This window comes from Peromyscus maniculatus, chromosome 21 (genome assembly GCF_049852395.1).
Source record: "Peromyscus maniculatus bairdii isolate BWxNUB_F1_BW_parent chromosome 21, HU_Pman_BW_mat_3.1, whole genome shotgun sequence".
Classification (NCBI taxonomy): domain Eukaryota; kingdom Metazoa; phylum Chordata; class Mammalia; order Rodentia; family Cricetidae; genus Peromyscus; species Peromyscus maniculatus.
Genome location: NC_134872.1, coordinates 28,556,840 through 28,584,074, shown reverse-complemented (window position 1 = coordinate 28,584,074; position 27,235 = coordinate 28,556,840). Strand labels below are relative to the sequence as shown.

The window sequence follows — 27,235 nt, the reverse complement described above, 5'->3', positions numbered from 1 at the left end:
TTCAACCCTCACTCCAATCCCGGGAAGGAGGGGCGGAGGGTTATGTCATCCTTCCGCGCCGGCCTGCCCCGCGACGCGCCGGCGGCTGGCGCAGCCCTTCGCTCGCCCGGCCTCCCCCTCCCTGGTTCCGCGCTCGGGTTCCGCCATGGAATCCAACAAGGATGAAGCCGAGCGCTGTATCAGCATCGCCCTCAAGGCCATCCAAAGCAACCAGCCCGAGCGGGCGCTGCGCTTCCTGGAGAAGGCGCAGCGGCTGTACCCGACGCCACGAGTCAGCGGTGAGTGGGAGGCGCCGCAGGGACCGGGGGGTGGGGGACGGGGACATTAGCACGGATGGGGGGAAACACGGGAACGGACCGACGGGAGCAGTTGGCGGAGGGGGGAGGGGTGGCGAGGCGCGGCTACGCCTGCGCACTGCCGCGCGCGGGCGCTGCCGGGAGTCGTAGTCCCGCGGTCTCGCGCCCCGGTGGGCTGCTGGACCCCTGGGGGGCCTCCGAGGGCCTGGCTCTCCGGCCTTCCCGGTGCTCGTGGAGCCCTCTGGTGTAGGAGGTTTCTGGGAAGGAGACGCGCTGGGAGACCAGGCGAGGAGGACTCGCGTGAGAGCGAAAGCGAACTACTTTTCCCAGGGGGCTGTTGGGTGGCCCAGGGCCAGTGGCCGGCCTGGGAAATATTATAGTTCAGGAAAATAAACATAACTATTCCAAGGGAGAATGGGTTCTAGAGAGGGAAGGAATTCCTAGAAAGACAGCTTCGGATCTTCATGCGTTCGAATCAGAGAACCCTTCGCGAAATAAGCCACTCCACCTGCGAGTACTCCTGCAGACGTCTCTTGAACGCCGAGTTTCGGGGTGGATGGGTTGTTGAAGATCCCTGGCTCAGCCTCCCCATCCCACCTTCGTTCCCGACAGGCCAGGGTGGCGGGTCTTATGGACTGCTACGGCTGCTGAGTACCAGGCAGCTCAGTAACCTAGGGCTGAGATCTCCCAAACCAAGGAGGGAGTAGTGAGCTTGTCTCTGCTACCCTACCCATCGCCTCACTTTACTTGGTAGTCTCTATTATTATTATTATTATTATTATTATTATTATTATTATTATTATTATTATTTTGTTCTTTTCGAGACGGGGTTCCTCTGTGTAACAGCTCAGGTTGTCCTGGAACACTCTTTGTAGACCAGGCTGGCCTCGAACTCACAGAGATCCGCTTCCCTCTGCATCCCGGGTGCTGGGATTAAAGGTGTGGGTCACCGCCGCCCGGCTGTCCTCTCCTTTTTGGTGTCTGTAATCTAAGCTCCCAAAGAAATGTAATACCGTCCGGAAGGAGAAAAACACAGGGTTTGTGCCAGCGGACTTAGTAAACTCTGACGTGTAGCAAATGCTCAGAGTTAAGAGACCCAGTCTCATCAAGATTGCTGCCATGTGACATGTCTTCTGAATTCCGGTTTCCTCATCTGCCAGGGAGCTTGAGCAGAAAATGTGTGTGACAGGAATACCCATAGAGCTTTTCAGTGTAGAAAGTCCCTGCCCATCTGTTTGTCATGAAGACAGCGCCATCCTTACATCTTCTGTAGATGAGAACTATCTCAGCAATAAGGGACTCAGTATGTCACAGCTCGGAACTGGAAAGCCCTGAGATGCCATACACGTTTATTAAAATGACAGGAAGAGCCTGCCCCTCACCTTCCCTGCCCACATGTGGAAATGGAGAAAGGAGGCCTGGCCGACCAGGAGGCCGAATTCCTGAACTTTCCTCCCTCCCGACTCTGCTGCAGGTTGATCTTTGGCCTCTGCGCCTCCTCTAGGAGAGGGTTTCGGTTGTATTTACCAGGACTGCTCCAGTCACTTGCTCAAGGCGCTCCCCTTCGGGATAATTCCGTCTCTATACATGGGGAGCACGGTGGGGTGCGAACCTGTCAGAATTCCATCTGACTGCAGCTAGGCGCTAAGGAGCAGTTAAGAAAGCTGACGAAATGGGGCCTGTGGGGCGTGGCAGAAGCCACCTGGGCTAGTTCAGGAACTTGGACAGGGTGTCCTTCCAGGGCTTGCTGCTTGCTGTGAGTGTGTGTGTGTGTGTGTGTGTGTGTGTGTGTGTGTGTGTGTGTGTGTGTGTGTGTGCGTGTGTGTATGTGTGTGTCTGTGTGTCTGTGTCTGTGTGTGTCTGTTTTCACTCACTCTCGTGGAGGTCGGAAATAACTTGTTGAAGTCAGAGTCAGTTGTGTCCTTCCATCTGTGAGTCCCAGGGAGCAGACGCGGGTAGTTGGGGTTGGCAGTTAGTACCTTCACTTCTAAGCCATCCCACAGGCCCACCTGTTGGACATTTGGGGTGTCTTTGCTGGATAGAATATATGCTTCGTGTGTATAAACCAACAGCAGCCTTGCACTGAACTGACAAGAATGTAAGGCGAATTTAGGCCTGGGCTAGGGAAATGTTGATTAAAAAATGTCAGGTGGCTGTCTACCCTGAACATTGTGGATCGGAGTTCGTTCCGGGTGTTCATCCAGAGCCACAGGTCGTTACAGGTGTGATGGCCCATGCCTGTGATCGCTGAGCTCAGGAGGCTGAGGCAGAGAATTGCCTGAAGTGTGAGGTCAGCTGGGCTACATAGCAAGACCTTGTCTTTTAAAAAAAAAAAAAAAAAAAAAAAGGGTAGCCGATGTTGAGAACCTATTTTGTTTGGCCTGCACAAAGTTCACTCCTTGATGCCAAGTGGTTCGGCAGGATTGGCAAGATCCGAAAGGAAGCAAACTTCCAGGGAAAAAGGACTGCAAGGCAGGTGATAACCGTGATTTAACAGAAAAATAGGCACGCTTGTTTAGATGCTGAGGACTTAAGGGTAGTTATGAAAATTCCAGTCCCGACCACTTGTGAGTTCACGGTTTTGGGGGAAAAGAAGGGTGTGGAGGATAATCTCCCGACCATTACATTATAAGCTACTGGGAGCACTGTAATGAGGGCACACAAATAATGTTATCTCACAGAGGGAAGGCCTTCAGGCTGTAAGAAATGAAGCAACAATCATAGCCGGGCGGTGGTGGTGCAAGCCTTTAATCCCAGCACTTGGGAGGCAGAGGCCGGTGGATCTGAGTTCTAGTCAAGGCCAGCCTGGTCTACAGAGTGAGTTCCAGGATAGCCAGGGCAGCAAAGAGAAACCCTGTCTTGAAAAGAAAAGAAAAGAAAAGAAAAGAAAAGAAAAGAAAAGAAAAGAAAAGAAAAGAAAAGAAAAGAAAAGAAGAGAGAGGGAGGGAGGGAGGGAGGGAGGGAGGGAGGGAGGGAGGGAGGGAGGGAGGAAGGAAGGAAGGAAGGAAGGAAGGAAGGAAGGAAGGAAGGAAGGAAGGAAGGAAGGAAGGAAGGAAGGAAGGAAGGAAGGAATTGGGTAACATTCAAACTTCATTTTGTTGGAAGGGACAGGAAAGGCATTCTGGGAGAAGACCTGGAGGCTGGAAGTTTGAAAAGATTTGGGCAGGGATTTATGTATAGGGAGATTTAGAGGCAAGTGAAGTGGGATTTATATAGAGGATCCAAGTTAAAAAGTGTAATGGGGCCGGGCGGCGGCGGCGGTCTGGTCTACAGAGTGAGATCTGGGAGAGGAGCAAAGCTACACAGAGAAACCCTGTCTCGAAAAACCAAAAACAGTGTAATGGGGCCAGACTGTGGAACTCCTCTTTTCCTGATAGACCAAGGTTTTTCACTCTCTTCTGTATAGAGGGACCTAGAGAGGTTTAGTTTGTTGGGAGAGGCAGCTGAGTCCGTTGTACCCTCCACGTACACTTGAAAGTAGAGTACCAGGCATAACAAAGCTAGCATAGGCTATGTAGCCAGTTGGAGTTCACAGTTAGCCTGGGCTAGAAGAAATGAACAGGGGGAGGAATAATTTTCTTAAAGAAAACAGCGTGAGGCCAGGTTTGGTGGTGCATGCCTATAATGAGAAGGTTGAGGCAGTAGATTGTTTGAGGCTGGACTATATCATAGTGAAACTCTCATAACAAACAAAAAAACAGTGATCCAGAAAAGGGGAAGGAGAGAGAGAGAGAGAGAGAGAGAGAGAGAGAGAGAGAGAGAGAGAGAGAAGCCTAAAAGGTTGATGAGAGGGTCCGTGGCCCGGAATAATAGGTTAGGGCAGGATGACATCAGGAGCGATGCAGAAATGAAGAGCCATCGTGTGATGATGATGGACAAGATGGATGGATCAGCGCTGGGGAATTGGGGTCCACTTTTGTGACCCGAAAAGGCCCAAGCCAAAAGAAACTAGATGGGAAGAAGTGGGCAGAATGGGAAGGGCGCCCGTGGAACATTCTTGGGGAGCCACCAGCCCAGGAGGAAGCCCCAGGTTCCAGCTGACAGGCCGTTGTCACCGGTTTGTTGACCCGCCTTGGAAATGAGCACAGCGGAGGTCACTGTGGGAAAGCGGGGACCACGGAGAAGCCATCGCCTGGTAGACAGCCGTGTGTCACACCTGCCCTTAGACGGGAGAGTGGGACAGAGCAGCAAGAGGACAGAGCCCTGGCAGGAGACAGAGGCTGTCTCCATGAGCCATGGAGTTGTCTGGTGCTGCAGAGGCCATGGGAGAAAGGGACGAGTCGAAGGTTAGACGGGAAAGGATGGAGGGCCGAAGTAGAGGCGTTGGTTCGTGAGAGGCAAAGGTGTGTGTGTGTGTGTGTGTGTGTGTGTGTGTGTGTGTGTGTGTGTGTGTGTGTAGGGAGGGGTCGGCTAAGGGGCTCAAACAAGAGTTGAAGACCCTCCAGTGTTAGCTTTCACCGTGGAAAGGAGGAGAGAGACTTGCAGCTCCTGGGGGGGGACAGGGCAGGGAGACACCACGACCGGATGGCCGCACTGTAGGACAGGAACAGGACTGCTGGGAGCCACAGCAGAACTGACGCAGTCATTGTCTTTTTCTGGGAGTTTCTTTTTTAAAAAGGGTCTCATTCAAAAGCTTGCCCCGGAACTCACTCTGTAGACCAGGCTGACCTGAAACTCACAGAGATCCACCTGCCTCTGCCTCGAGAGTGCTGGGATTAAAGGTGTGCACTACTGTGTCCAACTTTTTTTCTAGGATGCTCTGTCCAGCGTCTGTCGACCTGATGGTCACTGGCTTCACCTTTCATACTTAGTGAAAGAACTGGGCATGGTGGGGACATGGTGGCATACATCTGTAAACGCAGCACTTGGGCAGCAGACAGGGAACAAGAGGATCTTACATTCCAGGTCAGCTTGGACCACATAATGAGAATCTGTCTCAGTTGGGCAGTGGTGGCGCACGCCTTTAATCCCAGCACTCGGGAGGCAGAGGCAGGCGGATCTTTGTGAGTTCGAGACCAGCCTGAGAATATAATTAGACCTCAGTTTCCCTAGCAAAGAGAGAGTTGGCTGGATGAGGTACCTACAGATCATATTACCCATGCTTCTGTGAAGTGGTTCACTGGGGTCTGGGCAGAGTCAGAAAGGTCACCTTGGCAAGGCCATGGTAGAAGAGGGGACCCTTGGTTCCCAAGGGATTAGGGCCTTCAGGATCAGTGGGAGAAAGAATTCTAATACGGTAAGATGCAGAGTGGAGCTGTCCATTTGGGTCAGTCCGCCTTTGTGATTCCCCAGTCCTTCCGTTCTCTGTATTTTATTTGCTCCTCCAAGCATTCAGGGGCAGGGGTCAAGTCTACACTGAGGAATTAGCTTTGGTGGCAGCTGCATGCCACCGAATGTCTTCTCTGTCTCTGTCCCCAACCTGAGCTCTTTCCTTGACTCACTCTGAGTGCCTGGCACTCAGCTACTTGCCTAACAATGAAAGCGGCCGGAACAGGTCACTGTGACAGTTGCCAGCCACATGCTAAGCCCTGTCCACCTTCTCACACAGCTCTTAGGAGGGAAATGCCTAGAGAAGCTGGGTTCATTTATCCAGGAGGACCCTGCTAGCAAGAGGTCTTGGCTGGGTCTCCGCCAGTGTGGAGCCAGACCCTGGCGTGAGGAAGGGCAAGAGGTCTTGGCAGCTGTAAATCTTCCACTGGTGCCTCCGTTGCCCTTTCTCTTAGTCATTTCTCACCTTATTGTTTGTTTTGGGTTTTGTTTTGGAGACGGGGCCTTTCTATGTAGCCCTGGCTGTCCTGGAACTTGCTTTGTAGGCCAGGCTAGACTCAAACGCTAATGAAGATCCACCTGCCTCTGCCTCCCCAGTGCTACAATTAAAGGTGTGAGCCACCATACTAGGCTCTTGTTTGATTGGTTTTTAACCTTTTTTTTTTTCCTTTCAAGAAACTAATGTTGAAACACTAGCTTCTCACGGTGGTGCCCAGGCTGGTTTCAAACCCCTGGACATTAGCAGTCTCCATGCCTCACATCCCAAGTAGCAGACCATGGTTCACACCTCCGTGGTTCACTGATCGAGACTCACGCAAAGCTGAGGTTAACCTTAAGCTGGCCTGGTACTTAACTCTTCTGTGTCTTGCACATTGTCTATCGGCCACTGAGTCACAGGGGCTGTATTGATGAGTCGGATGAGACTGTCACAGGCTGCAGGCCTGTTGGAGGCATTCAGACCAGTGGAGAGGCCAGCAGCCAGAAACCTTGTGTTTTCAGCTCTATCTGGAGCCTTCTGGATGATGCCGTGTGTGTGTGTGTGTGTGTGTGTGTGTGTGTGTGTGTGTGCGTGCGTGCGTGCGTATCTCCACTCCCCCTTTGGTTCTGCAGTGTAGGGAAATGAGAGTGACTGACCAGTGGAACCGTCTAGAAAGCTTCCAGAGTCTTTGCTGAGGAGTACTTATGCAGCTGTGTTGATTGGATCAACAGTGGGGTTGCCCCCCGGGACGTGCGTGCATGGCAAGCTGAGCCTGGACCACAGACAGCTTCCAAAGAGATGAAAACAGGCAGCGTGGTTCAGAGCCCCAGGGAACCAGCTCCTCCCTCTGCCTTCGGGACCAGCCCTACCTCGTCTGTTGCTCTCTTGCTTTGCCTCCATGGCTGCCTGGTGTCTCATGGCACTGCCCTTGGCCCGAGTCACTCGAGCCGTCCCCAACCCATGGCTTTCCTCCCCTCCCCTGGCCAGTTGGTCACCCAGGTTGTGATAATTTGATGCCTTGCCAGTCTCCAAACCACGGGCACATGTTTTCTTATTTCTTCCTGATGCCATCACCCTGAGGAAACCGAGGTGCCAGTAAGTGTCACGGATCAGCCAGGATCATAGTGCTGTGCTAGTAAGGGACAGAGCTGCCAATTGCATCTGGCCTCTGTGAACCTAACATCTGGAGTTCCTCCCTTCACGGACCCAGCCGGGGATAGCCACGGAGCGGGGACCTGTGCACCTCTGCCATAGCGCCTTCTCCCTAGGGGAGTGGCAGCGGGTGATGCCCCCTCCCTTCGGAGGCTGTTGTGGTGATGAAGTGAGCCAATGCTTATAGACCGTGTGCTGGTGCCTGCCTCACACACTGAACTCTCAGTAACAGAAACGACCGTTACCAATCAACTGCGCTGGCGCACACCTGCGGTCGCAGCATTTGGGAGGCTCGCAATCTGGGGGCCAGCCTCGACTGTAGAGCAGGGGACTGCCTCCAAACCAGGAAAGGGAAAAAGATGGTGGCTAGTAATCGTGTTTGTGTGAGACAGGGTGATACCCTGTGGCCCAAACTCTCTGTGTAGCCCAGGCTGGCCTCCAATTCAAGATCCTCCTGCCTCGGCATCCAGGAGCTAGGATTTTAGCTAGGTGGTGGTGGTGGTGGTAAACGCCTTTAATCCCAGCACTTGGGAGGCATTGGGAGGCAAAGGCAGATCTCTTAGTTCAAGGCCAGCCTGGTTTACAGAGCAAGTTCCAAGACAGTCAGGGCTACACAGAGGAAACCCTGTCTCAATAACCAAGGGAGTGTGTGTGTGTGTGTGTGTGTGTGTGTCTGTCTGTCTGTCTGTCTGTCTGTCTGTCTGTCTGTCTCGAGGGGGAAGGGCTAGGATTACAGGTGTACACCACTATACCCAGCTACTGATGCTTCTCCAAGTATTCCCTGGAGCTGAGTCAAAGCCTCCGCTCCCTATGTGCCATAAACTCTGCTGGCAGCTGCTGTTTGAATTGCCTAATCCTAGGGAGATGGAGCAAGTTTCCTGCACCGAGCCAGCCATGGCTGGGGTGCCGTGGTCCGCCAGAACCCAGCGCTCAGTTCCCAGCGAGCCTTGGGTGTGAGTGAGGTGTACAGTGTGAAAGGTAACTGGCCCTCAGTGCGGAGCTGTGACTCCTGAGACCAGGAAGAACTCTGGTCTGAGTTGTGCCACGGTTCTTCCCAGCCCACAGGTGCCCTGGGTCCCAACAAGGATGCAGGTACATTGTTTTTCCAGGGGCCTGACAAGAGCTGTGGAATTCTAGCCCGGACACTGCAGCCTCTTATGACTCGGCATTTGCTAGGGTTTGGGGATGCTGAGTCAGAAGGAACCAAAAAGCTTGGATTTGAATCACCGTGATCCTGTTTTAGGGTGACATCTCATGTAGGCCTCAATGAAGTAGATGATTTGACATGGCCAGCTGTTTAAAAAGTATACCAGTAGGGCTGGAAAGATGATGTAGCAGTTAAGAGCATTTGGCTGCTCTTGGAAGGACCCAGGTTCAATTCCCAGCACCACATGGCGGCTCACAACTCTCTGTAACTTCAGTCCCAGGGGGATCTATGGGCATCAGAAGACACGTGATTGTTGCTGGAGGGCTTCTCTCCAGGCTCCACCAAGCCCCGCAGTCCCACAATCCACTTATAAAATAATCACTCAGACGCTTATATCACTTATAAACTGTATGGCTGCGGCAGGCTTCTTGCTAACTGTTCTTATATCTTAAATTAACCCATTTCTATAAATCTATACCTTGCCACGTGGCTGGTGGCTTACCGGCGTCTTTACATGCTGCTTGTCCTGGCAGTGGCTGCAGTGTCTCCCTCCTCAGCCTTCTGCTTCCCAGAATTCTCCTCTCTCCTTGTCCCACCTACTTCCTGCCTGGCAACCTACTTCCTGCCTGGTCACTGGCCATCAGTGATTTATTTATATAGAACGATATCCACAGCACATGATACACAGACATATGTGCAGGCAAAACACCTTTACACATGAAATAAATATGTATAAGCAATAATAATTGGGGCTTGGTGTCACACACGTGTAGTCCCAGCACTCAGGAGGTGGAAACAGGAAGTTTATCCTCAACTACATAGACAATTGGATGCTAGCCTGGCCTACATTAGACCCTTCCTAAATAAATAAATAAAATATAACGTAGGGCTGAGGGAATTGCCACATGGTGAACATTTGCCTGGCGTGGTCACTGTCCCGGTTTCAGTCCCTAGGACCACAAAGAAACCCAACAGGAGAAACCTGCACAGGGATTTTCCTGAGTCCCCAGCTCTGGTCTCCTGGGACAGACTTAGTCCCCCCATTCCTCATCACTGCTAAGCAAAGGCTCCAAGAATTGACCATCCCAGCCAGCCCCACTGAATCAGACAGGCTGCTGACACACACCCCCATCCACCCCGGCAGAAGACTGTCCTCTGTACCCAGCGGAGGATGTCTCTTGAGCATACTGCTTTGGACTTAAAGAATCTGAAGGGTCAGACTGGAGAACAGGCTTAGCAGTTAAGAGCACTGGCTGAGTAAACCTCTAATCCCAGAACGCAGGAGGCAGAGGCAAGCAGATCTCTGTGAGTTCAAGGCCAGCCTGGTCTACAAAGCAAGGACCCGAGTTTGATCACCAGCACCCACAAGGCTCACGACATTCTACAACTCCAGTTTCAGGGGTTCTGACCCCCTCGTCTGTCCTCTCTAGACTCCAGGCATGCATGCATGCGGTACACAGGCATCTGTGCTAGTAAAGCACCAATACACACACACAATTAGAATTAAAGGAAAGAGTGGCCTGGGGTGTTGCTCTTTGGTGGAGCGCTTGCTCAGCATACGTGAGGCCCAGGTTTGGCCCCCAGTGCTGCAAATAATAAAGTTCATTTGAAATGGATCCAAGGGAGGCAGCCTATGCCTTCAGTCTCTTGGTAGGCAGAAACGGAGGATCAGGATGTTCAAGGTTATCCTTAGTGATATAGGGAGTTCAAGGTCAGCCTGGACTACAAAAAATGTCCAAAACGTAAAATCACCTATGCCCTATATTTCTACACTTAAAAGGGGTTAAGATTGAGAACTAAGCCAGGCGGCGGCGGCACACGCCTTTAATCCCAGCACTCGGGAGGCAGAGCCAGGTGGATCTCTGAGTTCGAGGCCAGCCTGGGCTACCAAGTGAGTTCCAGGAAAGGCGCAAAGCTACACAGAGAAACCCTGTCTCGAAAAAACCACAAAAAATTAAAAATAAAAATAAATAAATAAAAAAGATTGAGAACTAGAAGATAAGTACTAAATCTGAGATGCTGAACACATGAGAATGAGGATTTACGTTGGGTGTGGTGGTGTACACTTTTAATCCCAGCACTAAGGAGGTAGAGGCAGGTGGATCTCTGTAAATTTGAGGCCAGCCTGGTCTACAGAGTGAGTTCCAGGACAGCCAGGGCTACTCAGAGAAACCCTGGGGGGCGGGGACAAAAACAAAAAGCAAAAAGATTGAGGACCTGAATCCAGACCCCCCAGCAACTAACAAAGCCCAGGCTGAGTTGTACACACCTGTGACCCCAGCACTGGAGTGGAGACAGGAGGATGGGGGGTGGGGAGTCCCCTGTCCAGCTAGTTAGCCAAGTCAGCAAGCCCCAGGTTCAGTGAGAAACCCTGTCTCAAAAATTAGCGAGGAAGATGTCCCCCGGTGACTCTGGCCTACACACACAAAAGGGTTAAGATGGTGGATTTTCTGTTTTTACCACAATGAGGGAAAAACTACTGTTTTCAACTAAAAGGAAATACTACTATTAAATCTAAACTAGGAATATTAAACAGTTTATAATTCTGATGCACTGTGTTAATAAGCAGATATTTAAACTAGGAAACACTAAAATTAACATGAACTTGGACTTAGTGTTAGCTTTGCATTAATGATATCCACTTAATATTAAAGCATTTTCAAGAGCCCGTATAAACATAGAAAACACAGTGGGAGGTGGTGCTGAGGACAGAGTCTCCAGAGTGGGATGCCGTGCTGAGGGGGTGTGCAGGTCTGAGTTGGGTCCGTAGAAGGATGATTCAGAAAAGCGTAGTAAAGCAATCAAGTACATTGAAAGAGATACCAAGGAAGCATCAAGCTTGGCATGGTGGTGCTCACCTGTAATCCAGCCCTTGGGAAGCTGAGGCAGGAGGATGGTGAATTTGAGACCAGCCTGGACTGCCTAGCGAGACCCTGTCCAAAGGACAGCAGAAGGAAAAGTAACTGAATTGTCGGTCAAATACTGCTGGGTTCATTAGTCGGACACAATGTGCTCTTCTTTGGGTTGCATTTCTTTATGTAAGACGGGGTTTATGTGTATCTCTGCCTGGCTGGAAGCCATCGAGTACTGGGGTCAAAAGCTTGTGCTCCCATGCCCCACGGTACACTTGGCTCTCCTCTCGCCTCCTCCTCTTCTGTCTGTCTCTCTCTCATTCTCTCTTTCTCTGTGTGTATGTGATTTGCGTGAGGACTAGAGAGGGCAGTCTGGAGGAGCTGGTCCTCCTCCCGTTTGGGCCCTGGGGGTCAGCTCCGGTCCTTCGTCTTGGCTGTAGGCTCATTTTCCTGCCGAGCCGATCTCGCCCAGGCCTCTTGTTGTTTGAGGGTGTGGATGTGGGGTTTTCTTTGGATTGTTGTTTGTTTGTTTTAGTGGAGTCTCACTGTGTGGGCCTGGCTGGCCTGGAACTCACCATGTTCCCCAGGCTAGCCTTAAACTCAGAGACCCCCTTGCCTCTTCCTTTGCCTCAGAATGCTGGAATTAAAGGCATACACCACCAGACCCAGCTCCTCTTTGTTGTTGGTTTTTGTTGATTGTTTTTAGAGGCAGGGTCTCTCGCGCACCCAGACTGGCCTCCGACTCCCGGTGTAGTTGAGGGTCCGGAGAGCCAGGTCTTGAGAACTGGGGTTAAGGTGTGTGCCACCATGATCGTGTGTGTCGTAGTGCTGGGACTTTGGGTCTGGTAGCAAACACTGTGCCGACCGACAAGTGTTTCTCTGTACAACTTACTAAGAAAGAAAGTGAATGCATACATGAACAGAAGATCTGAAAATAAGGAAGGTAATTACTTTAGTTCCATGAATCACATGGATCTGTTAATACAATTAACATTGCTAATATTTTTAAATCTGTAATATTCCTATTCCTGAGAACTGGGGCTCCTAAAAGAACAGGCCCAAGTCAGGTCCAGTGGCCCTGCTGGGAGGGTGGTGAGTGGACGCAGGGGTCGGCCTCCACAGACAGACCTGCCAAGTGACCCTGGGTGGCTTCTTTTTCCTTCCCAGCTCTGATCGAGTCCCTCAACCAAAAACCACAGTCTGCCGGTGATCAACCCCAACCCACAGACACATCTCGCACCACCCACAGGAAGGCAGGCGGGACGGAAACCCCCTCAGCCAACGGCGAGGCAGGAGGAGGAGAGAGCGCCAAGGGATACACCTCAGAGCAAGTGGCGGCCGTGAAAAGGTAGAGGCCATGGGGTGGGGTGGGGGGCTGGGGGTGGGGGTAGGGAAGCCTTCCTCACTTCATCCTGTGGCCTGGAAGAGGTGGGAGCCAAGGCCTCACTGCCCACCCACCACCACAGCCACTGACAGTCCAGACTGGAGACGTTGCCAATCAGTGCCTTCCTGGCCACCAGCCCTAAGCCTCCCACATTCTGTTTGCCACACAAAGACACCGCCATCTTGCCCTCCAGATTCTACCCCCAACCCTACCCCTAACAAAGGCCTTTTTAGACCAGAGCCTGTGGGCAGGGGGCAGAGGCAGAGTTATGTCCCTAAGGCGGGCAGAGTGAAGCTCTCTCAGGCCTGACACCACCAGCCAGGACCACTCAGGACTAGGCCCTCCCAACCTTCTTTTCTCCCACCAGCTAGCCTCAGAATCCTTCTGAGGTCAAGTTCACACCTCCTGGCAGGCAAGCTGAGTATGAGTAAGTGTGACCAAGTGGTCTGTCAAAACCAGGCACAGTTCCAACCACATGCGTCCACTAGCTGTAGCCGATAGAAGCAGACCCCAGGGCCTGAGAAGTCCTCCAGGGCGCCAACCAGTGTGGGCCCTCCACGGGCGCAGAAAGGGAGGTATGTCGCAGCAGGAGGGCATTTCTTCAGGGTCCTGTGCTTGGGGTGAGCAGATGCCTGCCATCGTCGTCAGCAGGATGCACCTGCCCCTGCCTCACAGACACTCAAGGTCCTTCCAAGGCAGCTTCCTGCAAGGGAGCCAAAGACAGCAGCGGCCCCTGTGAAAGCCTAACCTTGTGTTCATGGTGTTTCCAGCAGGCCCTGCCCAGTCCCCCAAGCCAAGGAGCTCCCTGCGGTCCCCTCGCCCCTCCAGGCAGACAGCTGACCCAGTTCTGGTCCCCCCCACACCTGCCCTGAGCCGTGTGTCACACACCGCCTGTCCCCACACCTCACCTCAGGCACCCTATCACGCCCTTGTCCCTGTTCCAGGGTCAAGCAGTGTAAAGATTACTACGAGATCCTTGGGGTGAGCAGGAGTGCCTCAGAGGAGGACCTGAAGAAGGCCTACCGCAAACTGGCCCTCAAGTTCCATCCAGACAAGAACCATGCCCCTGGCGCCACCGAAGCTTTCAAAGGTAAACCGGCCCTGGGGTGTGGGGGCTTTGTTGGTTAGTTTGCTTGGTTCTCTTGCTACGTAGACTGGGCTGGCCTGGAACTCACAGAGACCCCTCGCCTCTGCCTCCGAAATGCTGGGATTATAGGTGTGCGCCACCGTGTCCAGGCATTCTGGTGTTTTATGTCCTGTCTCAGAATACAGGGCCGAGGCAGCTCTCCCCGGATGTGGGGGCAGGAGAAGGTAATCTTGCCCAGAAGCACTCCCTGAGAAGGTTCCAGCAGCCTCCTCTAGCTGTATAGACTGCACTCTCACACAGGCCAGTCCTGCCTTCCCTTCATTTTCCGGGTTCCAGGAAGAGTTTGGATGGCTTCTCCAGAGTCTCACAGCACCTCGGGCAGGAGCAGACTCCTGACTCACATACACATCGGGCTGCCCCTGTGCTGAGAGCCCCGAAATGGAGGGCTTCCTCAGGACACTTGTCAGGGTCAGCCTCCCACCACTGCCCCAGACCTGCACCAGGGACAGAGCATCTTCTGACTCCAGAGCCTGTTAGTGATTTGGGAAATGGGTGTGTCACCTCTGGCCCAAACCATAAGGCATCCTTTATGCATTCAGATTGTCCTCTTCCCTCCTCTCTGGCACTCATGTGCACCGCCTCCATACCAGCCCTGTGTCGCGGGGCCTTGCATTTTCTTGGTCCCTGGGTACCGTTCCCCTGGGGGGTGGGGGGGGTGAGGACTGTGAGCCTTGTTGTGAGGTACTGGGTCAGAGCAGCAGTCGGGTGGGAAGCCTGTGACAGTGATACGACCTCGTCAGATGGGAAAGGAGGGTTCTGTCCTCCTTCCCAGGGCTCCCCGCTCTGAAACAAGCCTGTAGCCCACTGCTGTGAGTGGGGGGAGCGGAGGGGAGCAGGGCCCTGGGAGGCGCTGGCCTGCTCTGGGAGCTCTGGTGAGGAGGCCTCAGGGCCAAGCAGAAAACAGCAGCTGGGCCCTGGGCCCTGGGGAGAGCGGACTCATCCTGGCCGCACACCCAGACACACGGGAGTCCCCACCGGGAACCAGGGGGTTTTCCCGTGCTGGCAGTGTCTGCTGCTCCCCTTACAATGCCGGGGCCCCCGGCGTCCATTGTTTGGAGTCACACCGTGACTGCAGGATTGTACTGCCCTGTCTCGGGCACCCCACGGATGAGAATGTGCGACGTAAAAGATCTTGAACAGGACACATCTGAAGCAGGTGTAGGCTCATGCCTACTACCCCAGCGTAGAGACAAGAGGATAAAGCATTGGAGGGCACCCTGGGCTACTTAGCGAGCCTGAGTGTTGATGCTCCTCCCCGCAGCCCAGACCGCAGACTAGGCTGCTCCTGATCACCTGCTCCCCAGCGCTTGCTCAACAAGCAAATTGTCTCTGCCCCCAAGTCCCCCATTCCCCTGAGACCCGAAGGAAGCAAGCTCTGGGCTATACTGGGGCCCCACCTGCACCCAGCCTTCTAAAGCCTCATCTTTTCCCCGCTTCCAGCCATCGGCACAGCCTACGCCGTCCTCAGCAACCCCGAGAAAAGGAAACAGTACGACCAGTTTGGTGACGACAAGAGCCAGGCCGCCCGGCACGGCCACAGCCACGGGGACTTCCACCGCGGCTTTGAGGCCGACATCTCCCCCGAAGACCTCTTCAACATGTTCTTTGGCGGCGGCTTTCCCTCCAGTAAGTCCACAGGCTGCTCCCCCGGGGGATGGGGTCGGAAAGCGTACCCCTGACTCGGTCCTTCCACGTTTCAGGTAACGTCCACGTCTACAGCAATGGCCGAATGCGATACACCTACCAGCAGAGGCAGGACCGCAGGGAGAACCAGGGTGATGTGAGTGACCGGGGGCTGAGTGGCCCCCCGGACCCCCCTGGGCCCCCTGGGGGAAAGCCCCAGAGAAGAAGGAGTCTTGATCCACTTCAGACACTCGGGAGCCAAGGAGCCGTCTTTGCTCCCTCCCGGTGCCATTCTGCTAAGGGACACCAGGGGGAGCCACACTCCATGTTGCTTAATACTTTGGCTTCTATCAGGGAGTATGAGACGAGGAAACTTCTCCACCTCCAGGCCGCTTCTAATAGGAATAATTTTTGTGGAGTCCATTTGTTCTTAAGGCTGAGGTAACGTTTTCTGAGCAATGGGAAGTTAAAACATCACGAGAGAATAAAAAGGCCTGCGTGGGTACCCAGCCTTCTAGAAAGGGAGTAAAGCTTTGTAACTAGGCAGTGTTTCAGATGCACTGGGGATGCCACGGATCAGCCAGCCAGCTGGCGGAGACCCAGGCCCTGCCCTCAGCTAGTGAAGAGCATTCAACAGAGGGACACACGCTTGTACATGCTCCCCCTCACTCCCCGTCACACCTCTCTCTCCCTCCCCCTCACACCTCTCTCTCCCCCCCCACTCCCCCTCACACCTCTCTCTCCCTCCCCCTCCCCCTCACACCTCTCTCTCCCCACTCCCCCTCACACCTCTCTCCCCCACTCCCCCTCACACCTCTCTCTCCCTCCCCCTCCCCCTCACACCTCTCCCTCCCTCCCCCTCACACCTCTGTCTCCCCCCCACTCCCCCTCACACCTCTCTCTCCCTCCCCACTCCCCCTCACACCTCTCCCTCCTCCTCCCCCTCACACCTCTCTCCCCCTCCCCCTCCCCCTCACACCTCTCCCTCCCCCTCCCCCTCACACCTCTCTCTCCCCCTCCCCCTCCCCCTCCCCCTCACACCTCTCTCTCCCCCTCCCCCTCCCCCTCACACCTCTCTCTCCCCCCCACTCCCCCTCACACCTCTCTCTCCCCCCCCCACTCCCCCTCACACCTCTCTCTCCCTCCCCCTCCCTCCCCCTCACACCTCTCTCTCCCCCCCACTCCCCCTCACACCTCTCTCTCCCCCCCCACTCCCCCTCACACCTCTCTCTCCCTCCCCCTCCCTCCCCCTCACACCTCTCTCTCCCCCTCCCCCTCCCCCTCACACCTCTCTCTCCCCCCCACTCCCCCTCACACCTCTCTCTCCCCCCCACTCCCCCTCACACCTCTCTCTCCCCCCCCACTCCCCCTCACACCTCTCTCTCCCTCCCCCTCCCTCCCCCTCACACCTCTCTCTCCCTCCCCCTCCCTCCCCCTCACACCTCTCTCTCCCTCCCACTCCCCCTCACACCTCTCCCTCCCCCTCACACCTCTCCCTCCCCCTCACACCTCTCTCTCCCTCCCCCTCACACCTCTCTCCCTCCCCCTCCCCCTCACACCTCTCTCTCCCCCACACTCCCCCTCACACCTCTCTCTCCCTCCCCCTCACACCTCTCTCCCCCACACTCCCCCTCACACCTCTCTCTCCCTCTCCCTCACACCTCTCTCTCCCTCCCCCTCCCTCCCCCTCACACCTCTCTCTCCCTCCCCCTCACACCTCTCCTCCCCCCACTCCCCCCCACACCTCTCTCTTTCCCCCTCTCTCCTTGGAGAAAACAACCTCCTAGCATACATGTTTGTGGGGGGAGGCTTGGTTTTGGTTTGATTTTGTTTTTTGTTTTTTTTAATTTTTTATTTATTATGTCTACAGTGTTCTGCCTGCATGTCAGATCTCACTACAGATGGTTGTGAGCCACCATGTGGTTGCTGGGAATTGAACTCAGGACCTCTGGAAGAACAGCCAGTGCTCTTAACCTCTGAGCCATCTCTCCAGCCCCTTGTTTTGGTTTTTGAGACAGAGTCTCGCTGTGTCGTTCTGTCTGGCCTAGAACTTGCCATGTAGACTGTTCGTCTGGAACTCAGAGATCCGCCTGCCTCTGCGTCCTGAGTGCTGGGATTAAAGGCGTGCGCCACCGTGTCCAGCACTGTTTTTGGTTGAGACAGAATTTTGCTGTGTAACCATGGCCGCTCTGGGGATCCAACTTTGAACCCTCCTCCCGTCTCTGCCCCCAGAGTGCTAGGATTATAGGCATATCTTCATGGCTGACACACAAAAGAGGGCTTAAAATGAAAATTATTGTGTAATGAATTTATTTCTAGTTGTCTCGTTTTTGTTCTAAGAATCAAGCGCAAGGCCTTGTTCGTGCTGGAAAAGCATACCACAGACTACACCCCAACCCTCTAATTAGCTGCTTTTCTATCAGCAGAATATTTGTGTGGCTCAAAACTCAAAAGGCTGTGGACTGTGAAAGTCCGTCTCCCCAGGCCTGCCTCCCTTCTGAGTGCCACTTCCACTAACTGGTGGTTGTTCCTTCTTGAGTATCTGCATACACTGTGTGCCCGCCAGTGGTTGCCTTGTCTTGTTCTGGGACAGCTGTCAAGCAGAGGCGCTTCTTCCCTGGGGGAGACCTTTGGGAGGACAGGGAGGGCATCCCAGCCACCAGGTGCCGTTATTAGGGGCCTCTGACTGTTGGCTGTCTTCCCTCCAGGGCGGGCTAGGAGTATTCGTCCAGCTGATGCCCATCCTCATCCTCATCCTGGTGTCTGCGCTCAGCCAGCTCATGGTGTCCAGCCCACCCTACAGTCTGAGCCCGAGACCGTGAGTACAGACCCCTCCTGGGTCAGCCCAGCACAGCAGGGGACCTCAGTCCCCATCAGAGCTCTGCCTTCCCAGCCCGATCTGTGGGGTGCCCAGGCATAGCAGAAAGCTGACTGAGGTCAAGAAGGACACTGTCTCTGAGCCGGCCCCTAGGACTTTTGAGGATCATGGCTCCTCGGAAAGCACCAAAGAAGTTCTAGGCCTCTCCTTGGGGCAACACACATACACTGTCGTGCATGATTTTAGAAACGTGACTCTCCACCTTTGCTGACCCTGAGAGGTCCTCTACAGCCTGCTTAAAGCTCTAAGGAGGAACAGGGTTTAGTCGGTCAGAGGAGGGTGCCTTACATCCTAGCTTCTACATGGAGAGCTGTGGCCCCGGATGAGTCATGTAGCCTTGGTTCCCTCATCTGTGAAATGGAAACAATAGCATCCACCTACTTGGAAGAATGAATGAGTAACGTATTTGAGATGTCTAGCTCATTGGACATGCTCGGCATTGTTTGTTGAGTGGATACTCAGTCTCAACGGCCAGTGGTTAACTTGGGGGAGTTAGGTGACCCCCCTCGAAGGTGTCAGTGCCTGGAACAGTAGGTTCTCAGCTTCTGCCGATGCAAGCCCAGGGCTCCAATCCCTTGGCCTGCCCCCTGCCTGAGGCCTCACCAGGCTCCCTCAGCCAGCAGGGGGCAGAGTTGGCCTCTGCGCCTACAGCAGCCCTGCTTGCCTGGAGCCTGATGCAACCCCTCCGGCAGCAGCTAGCGACAGATAAAGAATGCCAGTGTCGTCGTTGTCGTTGGCTGGGGCCACCTGCCCTGGAGCAGTGGCTCCTCTTGGGTGTCCTGGCTTCTCTTGTTGCCTGCAGATCTTGTGGCTGCAGCTTCTTCCTGACATTCGTTCCTCTTTGCTTTTTTCTTGTGGAGTTGAGAATGAACTCCTAACTCATGCTGACACACCATTTAGAGGCTCAGAACTCTAGGCAGGCCCCGGGCATCCATGAGCTTAGAGGCATGGAAGGCAGAGCCCACACCCTTGCCAAGACCAGCTTCCCAGACCAGCATCTCCCCTCAGGAAGGGCTTCTCCCCACATGTCCCAGTTCTCAGCAGAGCACCTAAAGGTGGAGTTTGCCACAAGCTGAACTGTTTGTGGGGGGCGGGGGTGGGGGTGGGGAGCACTCCGCCTTTGCTGCAGACTTTCATTTTGGGGAGCCAGCTGTTCCGGTGGCCTGTGTGGCACCTCCTGCCACTGGGCCATCCCCCTTCCAGCTGCCCACTTTGTGCCTGGTGTGTTTCTGGTCAGGTCGGTGGGCCACGTCCACAAGCGAGTCACTGACCACCTGAGCGTCGTGTACTATGTGGCAGACACCTTCTCTGAAGAATACACGGGCTCCAGCCTCAAAACAGTGGAACGGAATGTGGAAGACGATTATATCGCCAACCTCCGAAACAACTGTTGGAAGGAAAAGCAACAGAGTGAGTGCGCGTGCGTGCGTGCGTGCGTGCGTGTGTATGCGTATGCATGCCCTCGTGCATGTGCGTGCATCTGCATGCACTATATGTTATGTGTGGGTGTGCAAGTGTGTGTGCCTGTGGATACGCGTGTGCGTTCTCGAGCATGGGAGGGTGGGGGTAGTGGTGGTGGTAGTTGGAAGGGGTGGCCAGGAATCATGCTTGAGAATAGAAAAACCCTACTCGGGTTGGGGATTTAGCTCAGTGGTAGAGCACTTGCCTAGTAAGCACAAGGCCCTGGGTTCGATCCTCAGCTCCAAAAAAAAAAGAAAAACTCTACTCATGTGCTACCCAACCCTGTGCCAGCCACTTCCCTGCCAAGACTTGAACTCCAATCCTGGGTTCCCCTGGGGCTGCAACCCCAAGGCCATCGGATGATTTCATGGAGGTCCCCATGAGTCACTAGAGCCTGTTGTTACTAGAGGTGAATGTCTAAGAGACAGATTGGAACCCCTGACCACCCACTGCTCATGTCCCTGGTCTATCTGTGAGACGATGGGGCTGTGGGACAAGGATTGTGGCTTCTCTGCTGGGCAGGCCTCCCCCAGGTTCTGTGGGAAAGTCACCTCTCTTCCTAAGGGGGCGCTCAGTCTCTGCTGCTCCGGGTTCTCTCGCCCTGGGAGGCCAGCCCTGCCCTAGCTCCTGGTCCTTCTTCCTGTTTCTCCAAGTGGCTCAGGCTGTGAACCTCAGGGGTCCTGGAGCCCTGATCATGCCCCGTTTCTTTGCAGAGGAAGGCTTGCTGTACCGGGCCCGTTACTTCGGGGACACAGACATGTACCACAGAGCACAGAAGATGGGCACCCCGAGCTGCAGTCGGCTGTCAGAGGTGCAGGCCTCCCTGCATGGATAGTTCTGGGCCAGCCACAGCACCCAGGTCCAAGTATGAGCCAGGACCGCTTCTCGGCTGCAACTCCTGGCAGCCTTGGCCTTGGTCATGAGCAGAGCGGGGGAGGGAGGGAGGGAGGGAGCCTGGTGATGATGGCAGAGACTCTTCACATCCTGACATGAGGTAGCTCTGGGCACTTGGGAGAACAAGCCTGTGGCAGCCCACCAGTCACCCTGCTCTATTGACCCTGTTCTCCTGTACCCTCTTCAGGGTTCCAGGACAGGGGGTACCCAAAAGGCAGACAGAGTGGGGACCTTGTGGTTCCTTACCTCCTCCAGTAATCAAGCCACCTCCCATTTCCCAAGCCTGAGCCTATCACATATTACTGGGTCTCAAACGGCCCCTCACATACGGTGCCCCCACTGAAGACAGGCAAGTCCTTGGGGAGTTGAACCAGCCCATCAGCAGACAGGAGAGGTCTCTGGGCCCCTGACCACTCCCTCTCTGGTGGGATCTGAGACCCTCACCCCGGTGCCCTGCACCTGGGAGCCTGGGAGCCACAAGCATCCGGCCCCACCCAGGCATCTCCCCTGTGGTCTTGAAGAAGGGAACAAAAGGTCACAAGTTCAGGGTCAAAAGCAGCCACTGAGCACAGAAGGGGTGGGGAAAAGTGAAAGTTGCTATTACCAGGCACCCCACCCCCTCCACCCCTTCCCCTGCATGTGGGTAATGGGCTCAGTTCCCAGTGCCCGGAGCGGGTAGCCTGGCCCAAGCCCAGCGGAGTGTGGGCAGAGCCAGGAGTTTTTGGCACAGGTACCCTGCCTACCCCTTCCTTTTGCCTGTGTCCCTGACCCAGAGCCAGCTGCAGGCTGCTCCAGGGCCACTCGCTAGCTCATGTCCTCTCTGGGCAGCTCATCACACTGCAGAGGACCTGGGCGGGACCAGCTGCTCACTTGTGGGGCTGAACTGGGGGTTCCCGCCACAGCTGCCCACCTAACTGTCTCCCTCTCCTCCCCCAGACTATGAAATCCCTGGAGAACTTTTGGTGACACACTGAGCCAAGGTGATGGACTGTATATTTAAGGAAAGACAGATGCAGGAAAACAATTTAAGCGGAACTGGAGGCCGAACACCGCACAGCTCCCCTCTCAGCCAGTGACTGGAGAAAGCTCTTAGGACGGACAGACAGCCTGCTGCAGGCCCGCTCCCTCCCCTCCCAAGGGCTGGCAAGAAGCTCCACATCACCAGCTCCTAGGATACAGAAACCATGGCAACAAACGTAGAATCTAAAACTTGCAGCGAATGTCTGTGGGGAAGGACTGGGGGAGGGGACACCCCACTGTCTCTCCTCCCCCCTCCCAGGAGCCAGCACCAGTCACCTCACAGGAGAAGCCAGGCATAGGCATAGGCCAAGGAACAGAGAGGAGAGAATTCCCAGAGAATGTAACAGGAATGCGTATGTATGTATATATATCTATTTATATGTAAATAGACATATATAGAGATATATATATATATATATAAAGTCTTTTTTTAACTGTGCAGGGATTGGGTTAAGCTGTTCAGCTGATTTCTTCCATATTGTAGAAAATGAGGCCCGTTGGGGAAGACAGCCAGTTTTCAGCTAGACAGTAGCCGTAGCTGACCGAATGCGGAACGTCGGGTCGGATGCTCTTGGCGTCCTCCTTAGCCCCAGCCCAGCCTGGCTTCGATGGCAACAGTAATCATGGTGGTATAAATGCATAGAAAACTTCCAGAGGTCTCCAGGCTCATGGTTAGGGTACGGGGAGCAGGCGAGAAAGGTACCCCTGGAGCTAGATAGCTGGTCAGGGTCGGGCCACGTCCTCGGCCAGCCTCAGGTGGGCTCTCTGCTGTGGTGCCCAGGAGCCCTGGCGGCCAGTCCCCTGCCCGTACCTCTTCCCCACCCAGGTCCTCAGGTGGGTCTGCCTTACGGGGGCCACAGGGCACAGCTCCACCATTGCCAACAGGCCCCCTCTGTAAGTTGTGCACCAAGGACTCCAGAAGGCTCTTCATCTGGGAGGTTGACCCGAGTGCAGCCCAGCTCGTGAAGAAGAAGAGCCCGTGCCTGTGGGGACCTGTCTTTATCTCCACAGTGGACTCCACCAGGCCTCTACTCATGGGATGAAGAATCCACGACAACCCGAACGGCTTTCCCCTTCAGATGAGGAATTTTCTCAAAACAGCCATCGCTGCCAGGGGAAGGCGGGGAGCTTTCATCTACTCCCACGACCACAGTGGGCCTTTGGGAACTGCCATTTCCCCGGTTTTCCTGTGGCGGCGGCGGCGGATGTGGCCGTGGCACCTGTGGCCGTGGTACCTGTGGCCGTGGCACCTGTGGCCGTGGCACCTGCCGTCTTCCGAAGCCTTACTTCCCCAAGCTGCCAGCCCAGAGGTGGCATCTGTCCCCCCGGGGTCTCTCTCTCTCTCTCTTATTCAGCCCCCTAACAAATAGGATTCTTGCTGGTAAAGGAAGTTTGGTTAGGAATATCAAATCTGTTTTTTTTTTTTTTAAAAAACAAGGTCCCACCCTGCAATGAAGTGGCCACCCTGGCCTAGAGAGATCATGAGAACTGGACGCGGGCCAGAGGACCCCACCCACAGTGGCCCTGGTGCTCTGCCTCCACCACCCCAACTGTCTGGTCTTGGTACCTGTCCCCAGAGGGCCTGAGCCACGTGCAATAAGAACATAGATCCTAAAGGATCCCCCAAGAAGCTGTATTTCTTGAATTAGAATTCTGAAATTGTACATCTATAAATATATGTTTATTATGTGATTGGCAGTGGTGGGTCTGCATCGAGCAGGGGAATGGGGCAGGATGCACCCACAAATTGCCATTGACACCATCCAGCCCGTGCCTCGGGAGCTCCCGACAAAGGAGCCTTGGGGTTGTAGAATGTGGTGCCCCAGGCATCAGTCCTAGCCGGGACCTGCTCACCACCCCTCGACACATTGTTTTTCCTGGGCTGGGCTGGAGCCCACTCACGGCCTGGGACCTGCGGAAAATTCCCAAGTGGGTCTTGCCGTCTCTGGTCCACAGTCTTCCCTACCACAGCCTCCTCTCCCTGGGAGGTGGGAAAAGCTAACACCGAGGCAGCCTCGGGCTCCGGGCTCCGGGGGAGGGAGCCGCAGATCTGCCGGGCCTCCCGGAGACAGGGCCGCCAGCCGTGAGTGGCGGGCCCAGGCCCCTCCCGCCGGCGCGTCAGCCAAAGGCAGGCGGGCTGCCTGGTGGTGCCACCGCGGCCCGGGAGCCCATTGGCTGTCCCCGAGCAGGGTCACCGCAGCCTGCCCCGGCCGGCAAGCTACCACTTGTTAGCTGCGCTTGGCAGAAGGGTAGCCCGCTTCCTAACCCCCTCCCTCCCTGACTAACTAAACATCTCGGTGAGCCAGAAGGGGTGGGACGCCGTCCATCTGCAGCCAAAAAAAAAAAAGAGGCTTTGAGCAGATTGCTCCACCCACTGTCAGGTGGCAAGAAAAGCCCTGCTGGGCCTCCAGGGACCTGCCCGCTGTCTCCTAACCCCGCCTGCTCAGGTCCGGGACAGGAGGGGCTCCATGGGACAAGGAGCAGGCACCTGGCCTGATTTTTTCCAGACGCTCACGTCACCTGGCTGTCTAGGGCAGGTGTGCATAGTGCCAGCATTTGACACTGGTTCAGGACCAGCTCAGAATTCCGTGTCAGGCCTCACACCATATGGCAGAGGGAGTCAGCCCATTTTCCCAGAGCTGGAAAGAGACTTGCCAGAAGGGAGGTGATCCGAGGGTCTTCTGGAAGTGGTGTGTTTGCCTGTTTGGAGCCTATCATAAACATCACTCTGCAGACATTCACTGAAACCAAATTTACTGTGTTTGACAGGACCACGTGGGGTGGGGTGGGGTTGGATTGGGTTGGGTTTTATGAGGTAGCCTCACTGTATAGCCCTGGCTGCCATGAAACTCATAATGTAAATCAGGCTGGCTTTCCATTTGTCATAGTGAGCAGCCTCCTGACTGCGTTTCCCTGGTGCTGGGAAGTACGGGTAATGTATCTGGGGCCTCTTAGGATTTTGACTTCTTTGTTTTTAAGACAGGTTTCGTGTAGCCCAGGCTGGCCTCAAACTTACTATGTACCAAAGGCTGGCCTTGGCCTCCTGCTCCCTCTGCCTCCACCTCCAGAGGGCTAGATTAGGCATGAACCACTCACTACTCTAGGCCAAACCCAGTCTTCAAGTGTGGCGTGAGTTCAGGAACCATGGACAAGGGTGAGGAGCCCTGCTCGGAGAACGGACATCAGCTGGGATGAACTGCCCAGCCAGGCAGGTGTCTCTCCTCAAAATGGCATGGGTATCCACCTGTTTAGAGGACTGTACCCCTCAGTTGGGATCAGCCCCACAAGAAGCATAGAAAGTCAATTATTATGCAGGGCAGCAGTGGCGCACGCCTTTAATCCCAGCACTCGGGAGGCAGAGGCAGGTGGATCTCTGTGAGTTCGAGGCCAGCCTGGTCTACAGAGCGATCTCCAGGACAGGCCCAAAGCTACACAGAGAAACCCTGTCTTGAAAAACCAAAAAGAAAACTAGTTATTAGTGTCGGTGTGGACTCAGCTGCCTCACACACAAGCCTGGCTTCATACGCACTGGCTGGGTAACCTTGGGCATGTCACTTATCATCCCTGTGCCTTGGTGTCCTCTTCCACACAGTGAGAAGGGCTCAGACACCGGGCTCACGGGGCAGTTGTGTGGAGCAAGAGTTGGCTCACGGGAATCCCTTCACACGGTGTCTGGTCACAGCAAGCTCCGTCCAGGCGTTATTTGTCCTGTCAACAAAGATTCCCTGATGGTGATGTCAAGTCCTATTCTAGACCCTGAAACCACAGAGATGACAGGACACTGCTCTTGAGGAAACGGGGAAGGCAGGTGTGTGGCCCGTGGACCGAGTCTTCCAACTGGGGCCTCTGGGATAAGAGGGTTGACACTTTCATGGTGGGGAGATTCCAGCCAGAGGGAGCAGTGCTGACAGAGGCCTGAAGGTGGGGAGGGATGAGCAGGCACAGCCAGCGAAGACTATGTAGGCCAGATCCCCAGTCTGTACTTATCACACTGGCCATACACAGCCGTCTTGGGCAGAGAGAAAAAAAAAAAAGTCACCAAGAATAAAAGCCCCTGAGCATTCCTGCTCCTGCCTGCCCCATATGTCCTCCCAGAAGCATTTTAGCCATCCAGGGTGCCCTTCCTGGCCGGGGTCTGGGGGTGATGCTGTAAGGCAAAAGAGAAACCATATGGGAAGTGACCGGGGTACCATTTTCCCAAACTCCAGCAACAGGATGCTTCTGAAGGACAGGGCCCAGGCCTCCTGCCCCTTCCTAAAGGCCCAGAACACAGGCCAGTCAGGGCCAGGAGGCAGCTGCGTAGGCTTACTCATCCAGGCGACCCTGCCAAAGGCCTGAAGTTAAGGTTTTGTTTATGGAAAGGAGCATCTGGTGCCACACCTCACCCCCCTCCCCTGCCCTTCCCTCCCATCTGAGTTGGTCTAAACAAAGTCCCTTAGGAAGGACAGGATTGGCTGTGGTCGCTCAGACACTGGGTGAGCTTTCCTTGGGTGAGGTGCCCAGTGGAGTTGGCAACTGAGAAGGGCAAGGATCAGGCTTGGGGCTTCTGGGTGCTCGGGCTGGCAGCTTCAGTGCCTTATCTCATTGTTCTCATCTTTCTGATGGCCCTGGAGAAGAAAACACAAGACACAGGGATGCTGAGGATGTCCGCCCAGGCCTTATTCCCCCATCCTGACATCACTCAGATGTCCCCCTGACCATGCCACTGGTAGTGATGGTGTCCTGGCTCCACATAGCCTGCAGGCCCTGGCATGCACCCTGGAGCCTCGGTCACCTTCCTTGCCTTTTGCCTGGCTCCCGCTGTCTGCATCTTGGTGCTGCCCCTTGGCCTGCGGCTCGCGTTGGATACCCAGCTGCTGAGATGCACAGACGAAGTCTCCCGGCCTTCCGTGCTCAGCCTCCAGCCAGCAGCTCGCGGAGGCTGACTCCTCCAGAGGAATCTGCAGAGTTTCCAGCAGATTCCCAGTCTGTCATTCCTCCCCCGGAATGACGGACATTTGCCCTGTGCACCATCCCTTCAGTGACTACACCTATCAGCTCTGTGACGACACAGTGGGGGTCCCGGGAAGGAAGCCGAGGAAGGAACAAGGCTGGAGGGCAGAAGGGACCCCCGGGCACCGAGACAGCCGTCTGCACAGTACTTGTGCCTTGCCACCTCCTCTGCCAGGGTCACCTGTGGGCCTCTCTCTCTGCAGCCACAAACTCAGACCAAGCTGTGTCCATCTAAGGCAAAGGGCCCACTGGGTGGTAGACCTCATGATAAGCAGAGGGGGCGGGTCTTTGGAGGGATCTTTCTCCTTTGCCCCACCTGCTGAGGGAAAGCAGAATCCTACTGAAAATGCCCCACCATTCCTCTTCCTAACCAAAGTCAGGACCAGGAGCCAACTGGAGAAGGGCAATGGCCAGGGAGCAGCCACTGACTCCCGGCATTCAGCCTGTGCCAGGCGGCACCACCCATGTCTGGAATCAGAAACAGTTCTGTTCTTGGCTTTCCCCAAGTGTCCTGGCCACCAGCCTCCTGGTCACCTCTGTCTGGCATGCATTACCACCTGCTGGCTCCCAGCCCATGGCCCTGTGTTCTAATACTGACCTTCTGAGCCCCAAACTTTTGTTACTAGCGGTCACAGAGAGCTGC

At 54.9% G+C, this 27,235-nt stretch overlaps 1 protein-coding gene, 1 long non-coding RNA gene and 1 other non-coding gene across 5 annotated transcripts; 2 read left to right on the top strand and 1 right to left on the bottom strand.

Moving 5' to 3' along the window:
- Positions 1-34: 34 nt before the first annotated feature.
- Positions 35-23,292, top strand: Dnajb12 (DnaJ heat shock protein family (Hsp40) member B12). Of its 3 annotated transcripts, none has more exons than XM_042265619.2 (9): positions 35-278; positions 12,361-12,541; positions 13,522-13,667; positions 15,165-15,350; positions 15,425-15,504; positions 18,056-18,165; positions 19,463-19,635; positions 20,400-20,497; positions 21,517-23,292. In XM_042265619.2, the coding sequence occupies exons 1-9, from the start codon at positions 146-148 to the stop codon at positions 21,544-21,546; spliced, it is 1,137 nt and encodes a 378-aa protein (XP_042121553.1). In that variant the 5' UTR covers positions 35-145; the 3' UTR covers positions 21,547-23,292. The 3 variants fall into 3 exon arrangements, with proteins under 3 accessions (XP_042121553.1, XP_042121552.1, XP_006972739.2); XM_042265618.2 differs by having other exon boundaries at positions 65-278; positions 20,400-20,545; XM_006972677.4 differs by having other exon boundaries at positions 65-278; positions 20,400-20,551.
- On the top strand, positions 19,860-19,932 carry Trnaa-agc (transfer RNA alanine (anticodon AGC)). The gene has a single exon. It is a non-coding gene; the product is annotated as a tRNA-Thr (tRNA).
- LOC143269891 (uncharacterized) lies at positions 21,963-23,621 on the bottom strand. Its single transcript, XR_013046672.1, has 2 exons — positions 22,851-23,621; positions 21,963-22,820 (listed from the first exon to the last, which is right to left on the bottom strand). It is a non-coding gene; the product is annotated as an uncharacterized LOC143269891 (long non-coding RNA).
- Between the last annotated feature and the right edge of the window lie 3,614 nt (positions 23,622-27,235).